Below are 18,813 nucleotides of genomic sequence, written 5' to 3'. Positions count from 1 at the left end.
GACGTTTAGGACTGTTCGTGATTAGTTTACGTACAGTATTCACCCCTCCCCTGCTGATTAGTTTTATGTCCCTTTTCTTTCATTAGGTATGCTTGAGTATATTGAACACGTGGCATGGACGACCAGAGGAGAAGTGGAATCCACAGAATTCAAGCTTCCTTCAGGTGTGAACGTCTTTGGACAGTATCTTAAGTATTTTCCGAAAAATTATTATACCTTATGGCCGTGACATAGGCCACGACTCGTGTAACAGATGAGCATGTTGAATAAATTCCTTCTTGTTTCAGGTCCTGGTGTCAATCCAGTCGCTCATTCTCGTCAACGAGCCCTACTTCAACGAGCCTGGGTACGAGAGATCTAGAGGGACGCCCGCTGGACAGCAGAACTCGCGGGAGTATGATGCGAACATTTGTCAAGCCACTGTACGCTGGGCCATGCTGGAACAATTAAGGAAACCGTCGCCTTGCTTTAAAAAGGTGAGATTGAGATGTCACTTTTTCCACTTAAATATTTCCTCAACTCAGTTACGGTCGGATGTAGGTGTAGTCTGGACCATTTCGTTGAGGCGTTTCGAAAACTACCGAGTGTTCATCATCTGTTCATAGAATCTTAGGTTCATCTTTGGCCTCGGTTTAACAACTGCAACGTTTTTGCACCCTCCCTGTGTTGCAGATAGGTAAATCACTAAAGGGCGTAACCTAAAATATTACAAAGAGACAATATTTTACACATCATTACACGAAGTTTAGATCGCTATGGGAAAGACAAACGACACCCAACATTTTCAGTTTGCGCCATATTTTTGACTCGTTAAATTTAAGACATGTTAAAATATTAAGGGGGCTCATGAGCGGCTTTTCTTGAAAAATTAAACCTTGATTTTTTTTTTAAATTGGTCCGTACGTAACCATTCCATACTTTTAGCGTATCTTTTCCCATTTTTAACTCATGAATTGCACGCATGCGCAAGAGCGAGTTGTAGATACGATGTGGGGAATGGCACTCGCTTGCTCGCTTGATTGGTCGATTCCTGCAAACTTTTTTTCGATTTTAGGCTTTTGAGTGCATTTGATTGTTTTTGGCGAGCAATAAACAAACAGAATGGCGACCTTTGTTGCTAAGAATAGTGGTAGGGTGACAAAGAAGCCAATGATAATCTTAAAAGTTTTTTTTTTGGTTTTAGTTTCAACAAGCGGTGCCAGCGACTGGCAGGCATGCAAGGATTCACACTGAAATAACAGAACAACCCTCGTTTTTCATAACATTGTAATTTACAATCCTAGAACTTGAAAACAATCCGAATATTCATGGAAAATTTCACTTACTGCGAAGCGCTCGGAGTTTACAGGTGTTCAAAAGCTTTTTCTGTTACGGCGTGATATTGAGGACAAAATCGATCATTACGTTTCGTATCGTGTGTTTTTCCTGTTTGAAGCAACAAAAGATGCCGGAGACTGACGAAATTACAAGTTAACGCGAAAATCAAATAATACCTAAACAAACAATTTTAGCTACCGATTTTCAGTGAATTTTTAAAGAACAATTCAAAATACATATTACGTACTAAAATACGAAAGTTACTTACCACAAAATTGATAAATAGGCCTGAAATGAAATTCTATCTTTTTATTGACTATACGTTGCCTAGCACGTGACTAAAATCTACCCAGGCGGAGATCCAAAATGACGGTGGCATTCTTGGCTAAGTTATATCACTCAAAACTCGTTCCCGTTTGTCTCATTTGATAAAGAGGGAATCGTTAATGTTTTCATTAAGACAGTATTGCCTTGATTTTCTAATATTTACAATGATAGACAGTAAATTTCACTTTTCACTCACATTTACTTCCAACCTTTTCTTTTGAACCAGAAAGAGAAATGATATACGTTTAAAACACATGACATCATCCACCCTTGTCAAATGCAATAATATGATCATTTCAATTGTAATGCCTTCTTATCCCAACGTTACTTTGTTTCTTTGCTACATTAGCGAACACTGAACTACTGCTCGTACTCTAGATATGACAATCAACCACAATTATCCCTAAACCAGATAACATTAAACATAATCCAAAAAATCATGTGTCAATTCACGAGTTTGCTCACAGAGCACTTTGATGGTTTTGTGAGATCCAACCAAAGTGATGTACTGCGGTTTGTTTCTTGATGAAATTTCTTTTCCTCGTCGCAACAAGCGGCGAAAAATATATGACGTAAGACCTTGAATGACGTTAACCAATGGCAGGGTTTCAGAGTTACTTCCTGTTTGCTAACGCTCTATCATCCACAGGTTATTGAAGCGCACTTTTACCTCAAGAAAGATGAAATAGTAAAGCAGTGTGAGCAATGGACAAAAGAAACGGAGAGCCTGCTGTCAGGCCGGCCGGTTGGTAGGGCTATATCACATCACGTGCAGTCACTGAAGCAGAATTCTGCGCTCTTAAAACATGAGCTTGACAAACTTCAACCTCCTTCGGATCATAAACAACAGGACGGTGATAGCGACGAGGACAGTGACTAAGGTGCAAAACAGTTGCAGAAGCCGCACGCAGGTCACTCGTTGAAATAATTTATGCCAAGCACTGGGTGATGTATGGCTAGGCCAGGGAAGGAGTCAATTTCATTTGTTACCCGCTCGCAACAATTTTTTTGCGAAGTGCTTGCTAGCACCAACTTTCCTCGGGTCCTCACGAGCTCTCTCGGATCGTGATGCTGCTTCGCTGACTAATAAACATTCGCATGCGAAACATTGTTAGCAAGGGAGAGTAACGCATTTTCTAGTGTCGCTTTATTTTACTGCAAGTTAACTTAAAGGATTACAGCTAAACGTGACAAGATTTTCCTTCGCCAACGGGCTGCAGAATGAAATTGCCGGGATTTAGACACAGACGCCGAGAATTGCCAAAGTGGAGAATCGGCTGTAGAAGGGGATTTTCTGAGGGAATCTGGCCTTAGTGAAGACAGCCTTGGCCTGCCCTTAGCTGGATGAAGTGAACTGCGTATTTAGAACAATACGAGCGTAATTAGTCTTCCTTACATTCTATTTATCGGATTTGATCACATTCTATAACCAACCACTTTGATTTAAGGGGCCAAGAAAGCGTGCTGTGATTATTGCACTGTAAATATTACACGCAATGTGAGATTACCGTAATTGAGGAAGTCATGAAATGGGTTACGATGGACCAATATGGAACAAATTTATCCTTGAAAATAGAAAATGAACTTGAATGACTTAAGTCGAAATTTATTTAAGAGCTAGAAGTCGAAATAAGCAGTGCTTACCATATTCGTTAGTAACTTGTCTTACTCGTTTTCCATTGAATTTCGAATTAATTTGCACTTCTACCGAGTGATCAGCTATGAAATTAAGGTTGATCACTATTTTTACCTTTACAGTTTGGTGGAACTTTGTACAGAGAAGCGAAATTGATGTTTCATTTCGAACGTTTACTTGTCAGTTTTATAGACAAAATGTCCGGTAAACTTTAGTTTTATGTAGCAGTGACTGTTAAACGTCCTTTGGAACCTCTACCGGGAAGTAAATCGTTGATATCAAACGACTCAGTTCCCTTGAGATCTATAGATCTCAGTTAAACTGTAAAACTTCTTTGCAAGATCCCGCAATCTGTTTCCTTGATACGGAAACGCAGATTTTCTTTTAGCAAATGAAAGAATGAATTTCAGTCGCTGACAACAAGTTTAGTGTATGAAGCTTGGGGAGGTTGTCAGTTTGTTAATCGCCATGTTTTGTTACTGAATTTGGGCATAATCCGAATTACAGTAGAAAAGTTACTGGGGCGGGAATTGCTTTTTAAAACTATACTTTTCTGTTGTATTGCAATTTCACAAAGATGAAGTTTGATGTTCTGAGGGAGATTATTTTCGAATTGGTAGTTACTTTAGCGAATGATAACAGAATCAAGAAATTTTTTAGCTCTTAAAATCAATCATTTCTAGAAGCTAATTAATCATAAGCTATATCATTTGCTGCACGTGAATAAATTTTGAACTACTGTGCTAAGGCGGATTTTTTTCTCTGTGCAAATGTAATTCCTAAACTGAACATTGAAATATGTTTTTTTTATAACTGTCAGCGGAAACATCATGAATCGAGAAACTATAAGAACAAATCAATCAACGCTGTCAATACTGAATATTATCAAACTATTCCGGACTTAGGAATAAAAGGGGTAAGTTTCTAAAGACACCGCGGTGCTGAGTCAGTGCGGGGTAAAACAAGATAATTTGGTTTCACCGACTGAGGTGATACTGTAAATTGGACGTCGTAAAGAGTTTCTGGGCTGACGCTTCGGGTGTTAACCCTTCGTCAGAGTGAATGAATGAATGTTGATCGGTCATGAAGCACGGATCTCGCTGCGCTCGGTCCGTGCGTCATGGCCATGATTCAAATTCTTTCCCGTCTGGCCCTCCCACTTAACCAATAAGCACATGTGCATAAACACCCAGGACTTAAGATGGAGAATTTAGTATGACTACAAGTTGGACCACTGTGTTGTGTTCTTGGGTTATACTCCTTCTTCTTGCCATCAATCTTGTAATAGTACCTCTCCTATATCAGGAAAACTGAAGAAATACTGGAAGGACTGTATCCAGTCCTTACGAGTAACAATAGCTCTCTCTACACTCAACATTTCTAAGCCTTTTCCTCTTTAAATCTCAAATATCCGTACGAAAGAGATTCTGTGTGGTGTTAACGGCTTGGTTTCGTCGGCGGCCGTCTTGAAAAAGGAACTGCTGAGTGGGTGAACCACCCTCGGGTGTTTGCAGCAGGTTCCAAGAAGACAGATCGTCGGTCGATTAAATGTTAGTGGATACGCAGGCGACTGTTTGGTCGAAATACTGTGAGTTAAATGTCCGACATTGGTGTTCTAATTAATATTTGGATTTATATTTCTAATCATGATCTCAGTTTACCAAATGATTTTTTCGCGGATCATGTGTTTGAATTGGATGCGCCCAGATTGCAATTGACAGAACGAGAGACAGGTAGATTTGCATATTGTGTGTTTGTAAAAGTCTAAGGAGATTGTTTGAATATTAGTTTCCCTCTTTACGCGAATATGCACTTGTGTAGAGTAAATATTCAGACCTTCAAACGCGGAAACCAATCCGTGTTCAATCAATACTGAATATTCCAGCTAACCCTTGGTGCGTGTGATAAAAGTGTTAAGTGAATTTGAATTTCTAACATAAATTTATGAAATGACTATTTGAATATTTATTTTATCGCGAAAGAATATTTATCTGTTCGGATAAAAACTGACTCGTCTGACAGACCTGACGGTGTTAAAATCTCGTATGCTTTGCCCGCCGATTACGATGGGTTATTCTCTATTTAAATACCCTTGTTCTTGTTTTGTCTTCCCGCCTCTGTTTCGCCACTAGCGCGGGGAATCAAGTTATAGCCGAGTTCGTTTACACCCGATTTTCCCGCTGTGTTTGAATTATTAGACAGGTCCTTCTCTAATTTGCAATTTGTCATTTACATGCGTCAATTTACGGAAACTTAAGAAGATTCATATGACCAGATGTTTTGCAAACGTTTTCCTTGAAAATAAAAAAAAAGTCACTGGTATAACTTCAGAGAATGATTTAAGCCCATTTCCACCCGGATAATGAAAACTTGGTTTTTGATTCTTGGCTGGTCTCTTTCCATTCTGATCATGACTGGAAATGGATTTATTATCTGCCTTGTTTGCAACAAACGGCGACTTCGAACTAAAACCAATGCGTTTATTGTTTCACTCGCAGTGGCTGACTTCTGTGTTGGGATGAGCGCTTTTCCATTACTGTATGTCTGTAACAAAGCAAATATGTGCAACCATCTACATATACTTGTGTCTATTGTGAGGAATTTCTTCGCATATGCGTCTGTGACAAACCTGTGCAGTTTAGTCCTGGATCGCTACATCGCTGTTGTAAAACCTCTAAAGTACTTGGCATTTATGTCGCGTCGCCGAGTTATTCAAATGGTTCTTTTTTCCTGGGCGATTCCAGCTGCAATTATAACAATTTACACGTTAGAGATTTTTTTGTTTAAAGTGTTGTTGTTTTTTCGCATTTTGATGTGGCTGATTACTATATTTTTCGAGTTCCTTCCAAGTGCGATGTTAATATTTTTCTTTGTATCGATGTTACGTGTTGTTATTAAACAAAAGCGCACCGCTCGTTCATTGAAAAGACAATTAAGTTTTAACCATCGAGTTTCCTTTAAAACTCAAGAAAAGTCTTCCATCGTAATGATGGCTATTGTAATTTCCGTATTTCTTGTTTGCTACGGGTTTTATCTGCGATGCAGTATCCTCGTGATTTTCAGCGATCGGTATAAATTTTGTCCTGATCTGGAGTATAAAATCTCTTTGTTAATGTTAAACTCTGCTATTAATCCTTTGGCGTACTCCTTCTTCAAGAGAGATATAAACAAAGAGATTAGAAGAAGTGTTTTCTGCTACTCTGCATAGAAATGAAGCTTCGCGTGAGGCTTTTCGATGTGAAATAAAGACTTACGGGAAAGAAGACTTGTTCAGCGAAATGATCACAGGTAATAAACAATGACAATTAAGATTATCTTGTTTAATTCAATGATTTTTTTTTAATACAGCAAGTTCTTTGTGAGCTTATTAAAGGGTCCCGCGTTATTAGTGAAAACAGTTAAAGAAATTAAAGGTTTTGGTAATAAAAACTTTTGGTCTCAGTTAGAAGCCTCTCTGTTCACGATTTTTAATATCGAATGAAAGGTTTCGAATGCGTATCAATTAACTTAATTAGACTTAGATCACTTTACACTAAAAATAACATTGCTGCGTCAGTTCACTTTAAAAGGAGGTTGTTTAAAGAGCTCTCGGAGGAATCAATATATTATTACTATTGCAAAAGCTCTCAGGGATCAATAATTCATCGATATTTGAAAGCACTCTAAGTAATCAATAATTTATCAGGATTTCTGTGTTGTTTAACAGAAGCATTAAAAGTCATTTTTTCGATAAGTCTCGACAGAAATCAGATTTCTCACAACCGCTACACAAAAAATAAAGTTCCTCTTTTACACCGCTACTATTTATGTTTCCATTCTCTGTCTTACAAGAGTAATGGCTGAAAATCAATTTCAAAACGTACCTAGGTTGATTTGCAATCAATTGATACTATAATCAATAAAATATTCCATGAATAACAAAATAACGAAGAGAAGTAAGGCAAGAAACGACTAGACAGAGCAAAAGAGGCCTTACTTATATCGTCTCAGGTAGCCGAGATAACCCTCCCCCTCTAGACAACTCTACGGAGCGTTTATGTGGAGTTGTGGGTTGTAACAGCTGTCTCCTCACCAGCCTCTCTCGTGACAGCTAGGCTATTTTTTTAAATGAAATATCTCGTTTCTAGGATCTGATGTTTTCACTTACTTCCATAGCATGAGTAAAAAGCCAAATGAAACATGTGGCCGGCCAAATTGCCAACTCCACCAATGCGCAAAAAGGGCTGTCGCCAAGTTACGATAAAAATTGGCCTAACGTATGGCATGAGTTTTACCTTTATCTTTTTTCATAGCGCGACTGAATAGAAATACACCTCAATGAAACTAAACACAAGATACCAGCCTCTGGTTTAAAAATGTCCATGACATCCATATGCTCTATTTATTCCTCTCAACAGTTTATTTAAGCAACATGTGGAAAAAAGTATGCTAGGGAATTTATACAAGAGGGCAAACGGAATGCATAAGTAAGAAGCAGGTGTAAGAAGAGAGAGAGAGACAGAGAGAGAGAGAGTAGGGTAATCAAACTACTAGCAATGGTAAATTGCTGATTGGGCGATATTCTGACCATCTAGCGCCCTCGTCGTCTCCATTTAGTCGTCAAACATGACCATAGTGTCACGGTATATCGCGTCTCTCGCATATCAGAAGTAACTGTTTCCCGCAGGAGCTCGTCTGACGTAATAGTAATAGTAAAACCTCAGCCTTGTCATTATGTACTTGAACGTTGTACCTGGATCCGTACCGCTTATGTGACAGACAAACAGTGTCACACAAACAGCTACAGCAGCCGTGATCAGAAAGAAAAAGAACATTGCCTGACCGGGAGAGAGACTGACTTTTTCGTCTGTATGGAGAACAAAAAGAGGAATTCATTTTATTCATACGATAAGCTGAATTATACATGCATTTTGTTGGTTGGGACTTATGATCAATCACAATTGTAAACTTAGATTTTAATTCAATATTAGTTCCACGTAGTAGTATATGTATGTCGACCTAGAAGTCCTTTATTAAAGATTTAAGAAACGTCAATGCGTACCGCCACCTTTAGCTGCAGGCGTGACTGTGCCTTGTCCTCTGTCATGTAACTCTTCAGCAGAGGTTGACGTTTCATCTACCGATGTTTCATTGTTCTCAGCGAGGTCATCTTTTTTAGCCTCAGCAGTTTCTGCAGTCTTTTCTTCTTCCTCAGCAGTTGTATCAGTGGCCTGTTTAGCTTCGTTGAATTTCTGCATGGCAGCTGTGATAAGAGAATAACAGGTGAAGAGGACATGAATTAAAAAGAGATATGCGTCAATGTAGCTGTTATTTATTCACTTATTTTTATATTCGCCACCTACAATCTTTCTCAGTCTTCTTCGTTCCCTGGCCACCATCTTTGCCTTTTTGTTTTTGTATCTCGAAAAGTAATGGCGGAGCTCTAGCGGAACACCCATATCCAAGAAAGTAAGGTAACCCTTACAGTCGAGTAAAATCTTGAACTAACTGAGAAAAAATTAGAGTTTTCAAGTTACAACGAGCTATCAAACAAACAAAAAAAATCGATGAAAGGTTCTAGGGGACGACATGGAGTGCACTTCTTCAGCATTTCATTTAGCATAGTAGATCGCTGGATTCTAGTACCAACGGTTAATCGCTTTGAAATTCTTATAAAGGTGCTTTTGGTCAAACAAAGGTAACTTAGAGTGACAACATGGATAGCACGAAAAGGCCTCTCTCCCCAAAACCAAAGCCCGACGATAATAGGCATCTCCAAAAAAATTGATCGAAAAATAACTTGGGCAGAGTTACTTTACGGGGATTAGATCTTTTAGTCTTGTCAAGTGCCAGTAATAGATGAACAACTTGTTCTATCTCTGATTGGAGTACTGAGTCGCACCTGTGTATTGTTCCTTTCCCATCTCAGCATATATGACGGTAAAAAGATCAAGTGTCTTTTTTGTTACGGGATGTTCCTCTCCGTAAATAGACTGACGTAATTTAACGGCCTGAAGGAAAGTTAAGATCAAAACCTCAAATGAAATCGGATAATTACAAGTGAAACTCAGCTACTCTTCGTTGCCGAAAGTTGATGCGAACTGATACCCATCCTTAAGAATTTAACGAAATCAATGCATGATAACAAGATGAATATCACTTCTGTCAGTTTTTTAACTAAACGATCCTGTAGTTTCTTTTATTAAAATTATAACCGACGGCCTTAAAGCAAAAATCATAGATGATTTTTTGTTAATATGCTCAGGCCGAGTAGAGCTTTCCATTCTGCGCACATGAAGGGGTTTACAATTCTCTTTTAATCAAACAACCAAAGCTACAAAATAGCCTGCACAACTGGGTTGACTTTATTGTGTTTCTCAATCAGGTGGACGCATGCGCAAAAGGAGTCACACGTACAAGGTTGACGTCCTCTCTCACATGACTTACTCTTCATGCTCACCTCACACTTACCGCTGCTAGCCAAAAGATTCTCAAAAATATCACTTATGTTATATCTTACCTTGCCACAATATTCTAGTGCCAGCTGAGCACTGCAAGAGAAGACAAAAAACATGCATGTCAACATGTTAATATCAATATTGGATCCTTCTGGATTTTTTCTTCCTTGGAGTCTACTGGTCCATATTGCAGACATCAACAACTGATCAGAGAGAGACACTGTTGACTGAATAATTTAACAGCAGAGCCCTGAAAATTCACCACACATCACTGCCCTATACAACATTAAGGTTTCCCCTCAGCTCATGATAAGAAATATGTGCCTGTCATATTACAAAAATAATTTAGGTCTAATTCATACTGCACTATGGCTTTTAAAAAGATGGGATGGGGGGGGGGGAGGGGGAAAGGGCTATGGCTTTTAAAAAGATGGGATTGGGGAAGGGGGAAGGGGGAAGGGCTATGGCTTTTAGAAAGATGGGATTGGGGGAGGGGGAAGGGCTATGGCTTTTAAAAAGATGGGATTGGGGGAGGCGGAAGGGCTATGGCTTTTAAAAAGATGGGATTGGGGGAGGAGGAAGAGCTATGGCTTTTAAAAAGATGGAATTGGGAGAGGGGGAAGGGGGGAGGAGTGTAAAAACTTGGTACTTAATTAAGGTGGGCATCACCTGACCAACAAGGGAAAATCTCAAAGGATAATGAAATTTATCGCAGCGAGCAAGAAGTATGCTTGTCACTGTAGTATTCACGTCTTTATCAGCAGTTCACATATATGATTTTCATATATTCACAGTCAGAGTTCAGTTACTTGTATATCATAAACTGGAGAAAACTTTTGTATAGCACAGATACTAGGGGATGGTTTTTCAAGAATAGTGTCATGTGCATCACTTCTAAACAGGCTAAGCTAAAGCAAAGTTTAAGGTTAGGCTTACTACTTGTGATACTGGGTGCTAAATCTAAGGCTTTGGCTCACAATAAGACTACCCTGTGTTATTTCAAGACTTGTTTTGCTAAATAATATAACCATTTATAAAATTACCATTCAAGACTTCTGAAGAGACTTACTCTTTTTGCTTGAGGCACATGTGTGCAAGCTTCTCATATTCATTAGCTGATCGAGCTTCAGCTGTTTGTTCCTTTGGATCATCTTTAACAGCATGCTAAGATCAAATAAAGTTAAGGTTTTCAGTTTATTAAGATTCACTATATTTTCTACAGTCAGTTACACAGGTTATCAACCAAGAGAAGAACTTAAAACTTTTACACACTAACATCAGTAATCAAGTTCTCCATAATGTTCTCTCTTGTCAAACAATCATACACTTCTTGAGTTTGTGATCATTTCCTTTAATCTCAAGACCTAAATGCTTTGATCATGTTGATACTGAAGGGAGAAATTGGATGCTTATCACTCTTGGGGGTTAAAGGGTTGCAGACTAAAGGTAGATAGGAAACAGACAAAAGCTGACATCTGCCAAACTATGCCAGTTTGTACAGATCACTGAAGTTTCTCATAAAAAGAACACTACAAGTATCTGGAAGAACATATAGATCAATTCTCCTATGAATGTTGAAAATATGATTTCTGACTATAGTTTGCTTTCTAGGTATCCACAGTTATGTTATTGGTAAGTAAGAAGAACACATTACAAAAACAAAAATGGATGCCAACCTGAGCTTCTGTGGTCCTTGTTGTGTTTCCTGTGGTCTGGTCAGATGGTGATGTACTGCCAACACTATCTATTATATCATAAACATGGCTATTAATACACTGAACTGAGTTCATACTGTGGTATGAGTTGTTTCTGAGATGTGGACAGTGACCGGAAGAAAAATAAAACTAACTCTGGAGTGCTTTCACACCAGCATACTGGATGTAAAGGTCATCACTTTAATATTTTGAACCAAACTGTCCCAATAAAAAAGATGCAGTGAGCACCAAGAACGAGAACCTTTAACTTCTGGCTGCCATCTACATCTACTTTAATCTCTTGGTGCCCTCTCTCTACAAAAGTATAAGTAGGTGGCAGCAAACAGTCTGGAAAACCTGACAGAAATACTGAGGTTCAATGCTGTAGCATCTCATACAAACAGAGTTGCATAACACCTAATTGCTTTATCTACAGCAAACATGGCTTCACTACAACTCCACTAACTCAAACCCCCAAGGAAAAGAAAATGGTTTAGGTTAGTGGGGGATCCAGTTATTGGGATTTGTATTGAATTTCTACATTTTCATACATGTAGTTATGTTTATATCAATCATGATATAAAGACTAGGACTTGTCAAACTGCTATGTTCTGACATATTGACATTTATTGACTAACTTTTTTATTTAAAGTTCATGTAATCAGCCTGAGGGTAAATTTGAGCCAAGGGAAAGTAAATTGGTTCAAGTTAATGGGAAGTTAGACTTCACTGAGTTCAAGTTTACTGGTAGATAATAAATGACAGAAAAATGGGATAAAATTCAGGGGAAATCACCTTTTCCCCAAGTTAGCAGGGAGTTGGACTTAACTAAGTTCAAATTAGCAGGTTCTACTGTACTTCCTACAGCTATGGGAGTCAGTCTTGTAAGCAGCCTTAGATCCACTCTAGGATCATCAGTATCTGATGCTCCCCACTCACCTGATCCATCCTGTTCTTGCTGTACCATGCTACCAGCACTTATCAGAGATGTTTCATAATAAAGTTTTTCTGCCTGGGCAAATGAAACAGCATTTTCATCTTCATAAAATTAAGGGTTCACATAGTTACATAAAATTTGTAAATTCTTCATGATGACATGAAAAATGGGTGAAGGAGTTTTGAGTTTAAGTTCTCTGTCTCTGCATTCCAAGTTACTGCAACAAGGACATCCAGATGAGGTAGAAGTACATTCTGCATGATAACCAAAATTATCAACCAGCAACATTCACAATTTTGCAATTTTTCTTAATAAGTACATGAAACCAAAATGATTGAAGGTTTGAAGATACAAAAAGCCATGTCTATGTTTTCCTCTTTTAACCTTCACACCTTAACATCATTATGCTCATTTGCTACACTGTTTAATTTTCAGGTGCAGTTGTTCATAGGTGGATAACTCAATCCAACGGATAAATCATTATCCAGCAGATAAATGGTTACTTATGATGAAATGATTTGAAATATCCACTGGAGAAAGATTTATCCAATGGACAGTGCTACCCACCTTTCAAACAACCAGGGTCTGATAATTAAAAGATACAGTCTCCAAGCTGGCTGTAGATCTCTGCTATCTGCAAAAATATAAAATAATTCAGATTATGATATATAAACAACTCTGAGCATTTGTAGACAACCAGTGCACTTATCGCTTGGGTGTCTTAAATTAAAACCAACGTAATCCCAAAAACCAATCAGAAGAATAGAGAAAAACTATTAACCCTTTAACTCCCAAGATCTGGTTGTTAATTCTTCCCTCTAGCAGCTCAACGTTTCCTTGTAAATTAGTTGCAAGAATTTGGTGTTAGATCAAGATAACAACTTCTACCTGATACATTTGAATATTCTCATTGCTTGTTTTATGGATAATGCATGAATATTGTAGGGAGAAGTTACATGTGAATCACTTCTGGAGGTTAAGGGGTTAAGAGTCTTTTAGAACTCAAAGTGAAACAACCAAGTCATCATTGGTTTTAGTTTTCCATCTGATTGGCTGAGAGAGTGGGGCAAGTTTTCTTCACCAATCACAGAGCAAAGTTAAGCAAAACCAATGCAATCTTAGAATACTTTCCACACTTAATGTTCTATCTTGTTAATTGTTTGTTGGATTGGTAATTGGTAATCAATGAAACAAAGGATATGAAACATCTAATTTTACAATCATGAGCTTTACAAATCACTGAAAAAATACATGTGTACTACATAGCAACAGATATTGTCTGTTATATTGAGAAGTAATTAGTCACAAAAATTAAAGGAGAATGTAAATAGGAGAAAACAGTCAAAAAAGACACAAAAAGCTAACAAAAAACACTTCAAGAACAACGATATATTTACAGAAAAAGGTATCAAATAGGAGACAACAATCAGATTTCATTCTGAAAAAAATAGCCAGCCCACAATTATTCAATGAAACATTTACCATAACATGCAAATGAAGGTTACAGTACTTATGAAAGCTTTTCCTTTGTGCATCCACGAGTTTCAAATGCATCTTTGACTTCTAGTTTTTATATTTGTCAGTAATGGAACTTTCTAAATTTATCTAGAAATTTGGTATGGAACAGGATCACACACACTCACATTGTGAAGGCATTCAGGAAGTTGTTGAAAGTGAGATCCATCTTTCAACCCTCGCACACAGGCCAACAGACAGTACAGAGCATGTCTCAAATTACCCGTCTTCTGTTTATGGGATGGAAATATCATTAATAATTTAATTATGTCAGAAAAACCAATTCTAATCAAAATTTCAAAGAGAAATAAATTGTCTCACTATAAATGAAAAATGTCATCTACCTACCTTGAATCTGAAAACAATTAAATAAAATTTAATTAGTGAAATGAAAACAGTTTGAAATTTGTTATAGTTGTTTACTAGGTATTGATAACTTGGATACATACACTATGACAGCCAATCAATTTCACCTCTCTGTAGAAAGTATTTCAGTATAGTGCTGCAGCACTATTAAGCAATTGATAATACAACTAATCACTGACCACTGACTGACTCTGGTTGACAAACTGACTAACTGACTGAATGATTGACAGGCTGTCTGACTGACTGAAGGACTGACTGTCAGACAGACTGATTGATTAAATTAACTACCCGACTGACAGCCTGCTTAATTTAATTGACTGACTGCCTGACTGACTATTACAAGGATGTGAAAAGAAGCGCAGGTTGAGAGAAAAACACAAGAAAAGATGAAGAGAAAGACAAACAAATATGATATCATAAATTTTACGTGGGTCATTCACATATGATTACAGATCAGACTGTGTTTTTAGCTTTGAAGTTTGCAAAAACTTTGAAACGCATCACAACTGAATAACTGAGAAAAAGAAACACATTTTATGAACTCATACGTTCGTCCACAGCCTGAATTGCAAAGTATTTTTAGAGCTTACTTGATTCCTTTTTCGTACAGTAAATGCCGTTCCTGGTCATTAAGCGGTTCCTGGGGTAACTTCTCATCTGGTAAGAGGTCACTGTTTTCATCAGCTTGACTACGAGATTGTTTATCAACTTCAGTCTCCGAATTCTCTGCATGAGTATCTTCAACTGTACCCTCAGAGCTCATATAATCACCTCTATCGTTAGAGGCTTCTTCAGATTCCATCCTTAAATATAGTTGTACATGATATCTACAATACGAAAGTTATGATTCAAAGAAAAGGATGAAGAACTTTTGATCATCGAAGTACATTTCATTTGCACCTCGCAAAAGTTTCCGTTTATTACTTCATATAATTTACATTGAAAATATCATCGATATTGGAACAATCCCATGCATCTTTGCAATCACGACTTGGCCAAAACACGAACAAGGACGAGCATGATGGATTCACAACCACTTGTAAGTCTCACTTCCATAGATATCCACGAATCTGAAGCCAAAGTGTTCGATGATCATGGAGCGTTTATTTCGCTTCTATCCGAACACGATGTGCCTTGTTCCAGAGGGAAAGTGCGTGTAACTCGACAAGGTAAAGAGGGAAAGACTGCGATTGTCACTTTTCACGATATTGGACAAAATCATACATCAGCTTTTTTGGGTTTCTTCAACTTCAACGAGACTCGTCCACTTCTCGATAATTTCTGCATCTACCACATCGATGCGCCAGGCCAGGAGGAGGATAGCGAGGAACTGCCAGAGGAATATTCATACCCAACGATGGACGAGTTATCGGACATGGTAGGAGAAATTGTGAGTCATTTCGGCATCAAACGCTTTATTGGCTTCGGAGTGGGTGCAGGAGCCAATATCCTCAGTCGATATGCGCTGTGGAACCATACGAAAGTTGAAGCACTGGTACTGGTAGAGCTTGTGGCCTCTAATGGCGGCTGGATCGATTGGGGATATCAAAAGGTATGCTATTTTATAAATGAAATTTTAAAAGTAGCTTATTTTGCAAGTGTGCAAGGGGGGCATTTAAACTATGCTTCTGTTAACTTGGAACAGGGTTTTAATTATTTATTAAATTGCGCGTTTTATACTAAAACAAAATATATTCGTTACTTATTTTTACACGTTCAAAAATGATTTGTGCTTTGGTGTTGTTTTCTGGTGAAGTGGGGCGGAGGTGTGTGCGAAAAAGATTTTTTAAAAATCATTTTTGTTAGCATACCGGTGAGACGTATTAGAGGGCTTCACAAAATACGTGGAAATTGTGAGATTGATGAGGGTGGATCTCTGTAATGGGATACATCCAAAATTTGTATGAGTGAGGTACACACATGCATGTATGTTTTTCAAACAGACAGTTGAGTTCCTCATGCTCTGAGCACTACCTAATTTAAAGTAGTTATAATAGCTAGGGGGAACTTTATAAAATTGAACGAAAGGATATCCCATACCCAATTCCTAACCATTTTTCAGGATAGTGAACTTATTGTTCATCCCCATTCTCTAGTGGGATCGGTGACTTGACTTGAGAAGAGATGGAAATTTGACATTCTGTTCAGTGTGCAATTAAAAGCTTTGATGTTTTATCGATTACTACAGGTTGTGGTATTATGGTATATTGATAACATATTCAATATTAAAATGAATCAAAATTTTAAGTTTGAAAACAAAACTTTTGTGATTTGACATTAAACTTGATGCCAATTTTTTTTTTTGTAGTTGTGTGTCAAACAGCTACAGAAAAAGGGTCTGACAACTTTTGTGGAAGACTACCTTCTTTGGCACCACTTTGGTAAAAAGACAAAGGATGAAAATATGGATCTGGTACATGCCTTTAAACAGAGTCTCCATTCAGTCCTGTCTCCTCGCAATCTCTCTCTATTCATCAACTCCTACCTCCATCGCACAGATCTTCAGATTCAGCGGCCGAACCCCACTAGCGGCAAAAAAGTGCAGTCATTGAAGTGTGCATGTCTACTGATAACAGGAGCTAACTCTCCCCACCAAGATGATGTCATTGACACCAATTCAAGGTTGGATCCCTCAAATTCCAACTACTTTAAAGTGTCTGACAGTGGTGGTATGCCTCTGGAGGAACAGCCACATAAAGTTGCTACGTCACTGATCTTGTTTCTTCAGGGCCTTGGCTATTGTAAGTGTATATGATGACCTGCCACTCAGGCACTAACTGTGAAAATGTGTTTAGGTAAAATGATGACTGTTACCTGGAAGTACCACTTGCATTTCTCTTGAGAAAGAGTTTTCAGATCCAATGTTGATGGTTGATTTTTGTAATGTACAATATGTTTAGTGTACAGTGCAATTGTTCAAAACCAAGAATAATTTACCTATTAGCAGAGAACTGTTCTTTTTGTGTGGCAATTTTTTGTTTCTTGATTTATTCACATTTACCGAAAAATCTTTTAATGACCATACATGACAAAACAACCTTAAGTTACTTTCTATCTATCTCACTGCTTCAATCCATTATTTGTGTATGTATTTAATCAGTTGTTTTGAATTTTTTGTTGATGTTTGTTTCCAGTGACTCGCCTTCATACAAATCCCCCCAAAGTCACACCACCAGCTACAAGGGAACCAAGCGTGTGTTGAAGTCAAACTAAGCAGACTGCATCCATTGCACAATTCACCCACACCTCGGTGGTGACACAGTCTTCACAAGCTTCACTATCTGTCAAAGTAGAAGTAAGACTTCTGATCACAAGTTGTTATGAGCACATGAGAAAAAACAAATTAAATTAGTGACAAATAATTCATATTAATTGACAGACCAGTAAAGTGTAACCACAAATCAGAGACTGCTGTTCAAACTTCAAACAGAGATGTTAGAGTCCTTCTTATCAGGGTTGCTAAATTAATTACAACTTGCTGAATAAATAAGTTGTAGCATTCTTATGTAAAGAGATGAGGATAAATTATTAATAAGCATGATAAAGAATGCAACAGGATGTAATGATTTGTATTATTATGTGGCCATCTTTATCATGGAATTTTTTTCTAAAATGTATTGTGTGTAAAAACTATTTTTAGTCACCTCAATAATTTTGTCACTGTGTTACCCAAACATCCACTCTTTATAATCACACTTGACATAAATTAAATTGTATTTTGGGACCCATGCAGCTTTATGATACTGATTGCTTTCAAAAGCAGTTTTCATTGTTAACCCTTTAACTTCCAGTTAACATGTAACTTCTCCCAATAATGTCCATACATCATCCAGCAAATAAGTAATAATAATAATAATAATAATAATGATAATAATAATGACTTTATTGGATAACACAATTACTGGTAGAACCAATAGTTCTTATTGTGGTCCTCTAAGACTCAAATTTATCAGTTACAATTTGTTATTTTGATCAGCACCAAATTCTTCTGACTAATTTACAAGGAAATGTTGAGCAGCTTGAGGGGAGAATTAACAATCAGATATTGGGAGTTTGAGGGTTAAAGTAGGAGTCAGCTCAACACCAAAACAACCATTTACATTAAAACAAGTTATGATAACTAATTATTTCCTCCTTTGATATCCCAATTGATATTGAGTGATATTGATTTCTTTGATTATCAATTTCATCAATTATGTTAAGTTACACAATCAGGAAATAAATGATATCTTCCTTGTTCAGTATTACCTAAATTCAGTAATAGTATTGTGAATGAACTAAAGCCACTTGCTCTCAGATCCCACCAATCCTGACTAGATATTACTAAATATTAAGAGTTTCAAAAGAGGGAATCTCAATCATTTTTTTCTCAGAACAGCCATCTAATTAAAATGCTAATTAAACTGAACCTGTGGTCTGTCTCTTTCTTTTGTATACTCAAGAGAGAGTTAAATGGTAGCAGGGCTGTTACTTCATGCAATTGAAGGGTATTCATGTTTGTAACTCAAAATTTAAATTCACCCATTAACCAATCACTATTTGAACTGTTTGCCACACATTACTTGTGATGATGATAAATTGACA

General features: G+C 37.5%; 4 protein-coding genes across 5 annotated transcripts in view; 3 read left to right on the top strand and 1 right to left on the bottom strand.

Annotated features, from left to right (window-relative positions):
• LOC131770684 (baculoviral IAP repeat-containing protein 6) overlaps positions 1-4,209 on the top strand; it is a 42,042-nt gene extending 37,833 nt beyond the window's left edge. The window contains exons 41-43 of the mRNA XM_059086397.2: positions 87-164; positions 288-476; positions 2,294-4,209. Of these exons, the coding sequence (XP_058942380.2) occupies positions 87-164; positions 288-476; positions 2,294-2,524 (498 nt within the window). The 3' untranslated portion in view covers positions 2,525-4,209. The remainder of the gene's footprint in view (positions 1-86; positions 165-287; positions 477-2,293) is intronic.
• Positions 4,210-5,592: 1,383 nt separating this feature from the next.
• LOC131770718 (octopamine receptor beta-2R-like) lies at positions 5,593-6,771 on the top strand. Its single transcript, XM_059086436.2, has one exon. It carries the CDS (start codon positions 5,643-5,645, stop codon positions 6,486-6,488), a length of 846 nt encoding a protein of 281 aa, XP_058942419.1. The 5' UTR covers positions 5,593-5,642; the 3' UTR covers positions 6,489-6,771.
• Positions 6,772-7,628: 857 nt separating this feature from the next.
• LOC131770716 (consortin) lies at positions 7,629-15,155 on the bottom strand. Of its 2 annotated transcripts, XM_059086434.2 has the most exons (11): positions 14,820-15,155; positions 14,212-14,218; positions 13,992-14,093; positions 12,952-12,982; positions 12,351-12,449; positions 11,394-11,461; positions 10,787-10,881; positions 9,780-9,810; positions 9,162-9,270; positions 8,322-8,522; positions 7,629-8,126 (listed from the first exon to the last, which is right to left on the bottom strand). In XM_059086434.2, the coding sequence occupies exons 1-11, from the start codon at positions 15,029-15,031 to the stop codon at positions 7,924-7,926; spliced, it is 1,158 nt and encodes a 385-aa protein (XP_058942417.2). In that variant the 5' UTR covers positions 15,032-15,155; the 3' UTR covers positions 7,629-7,923. The 2 variants fall into 2 exon arrangements, with proteins under 2 accessions (XP_058942417.2, XP_058942416.2); XM_059086433.2 differs by lacking the exon at positions 14,820-15,155 and having other exon boundaries at positions 8,328-8,522; positions 13,992-14,799.
• A 51-nt stretch (positions 15,156-15,206) lies between these two features.
• Positions 15,207-18,637, top strand: LOC131770714 (protein NDRG3). The gene is made up of 3 exons (XM_059086428.2): positions 15,207-15,781; positions 16,538-16,970; positions 17,364-18,637. Exons 1-3 carry the CDS (start codon positions 15,248-15,250, stop codon positions 17,429-17,431), a joined length of 1,035 nt encoding a protein of 344 aa, XP_058942411.1. The 5' UTR covers positions 15,207-15,247; the 3' UTR covers positions 17,432-18,637.
• Positions 18,638-18,813: the final 176 nt, after the last annotated feature.

The sequence above is a fragment of the Pocillopora verrucosa genome, chromosome 7, assembly GCF_036669915.1.
Source record: "Pocillopora verrucosa isolate sample1 chromosome 7, ASM3666991v2, whole genome shotgun sequence".
NCBI classification, from domain to species: domain Eukaryota; kingdom Metazoa; phylum Cnidaria; class Anthozoa; order Scleractinia; family Pocilloporidae; genus Pocillopora; species Pocillopora verrucosa.
Note: the sequence above shows the minus strand (reverse complement) of the source record. Positions and strands in the feature narration are given on the sequence as shown.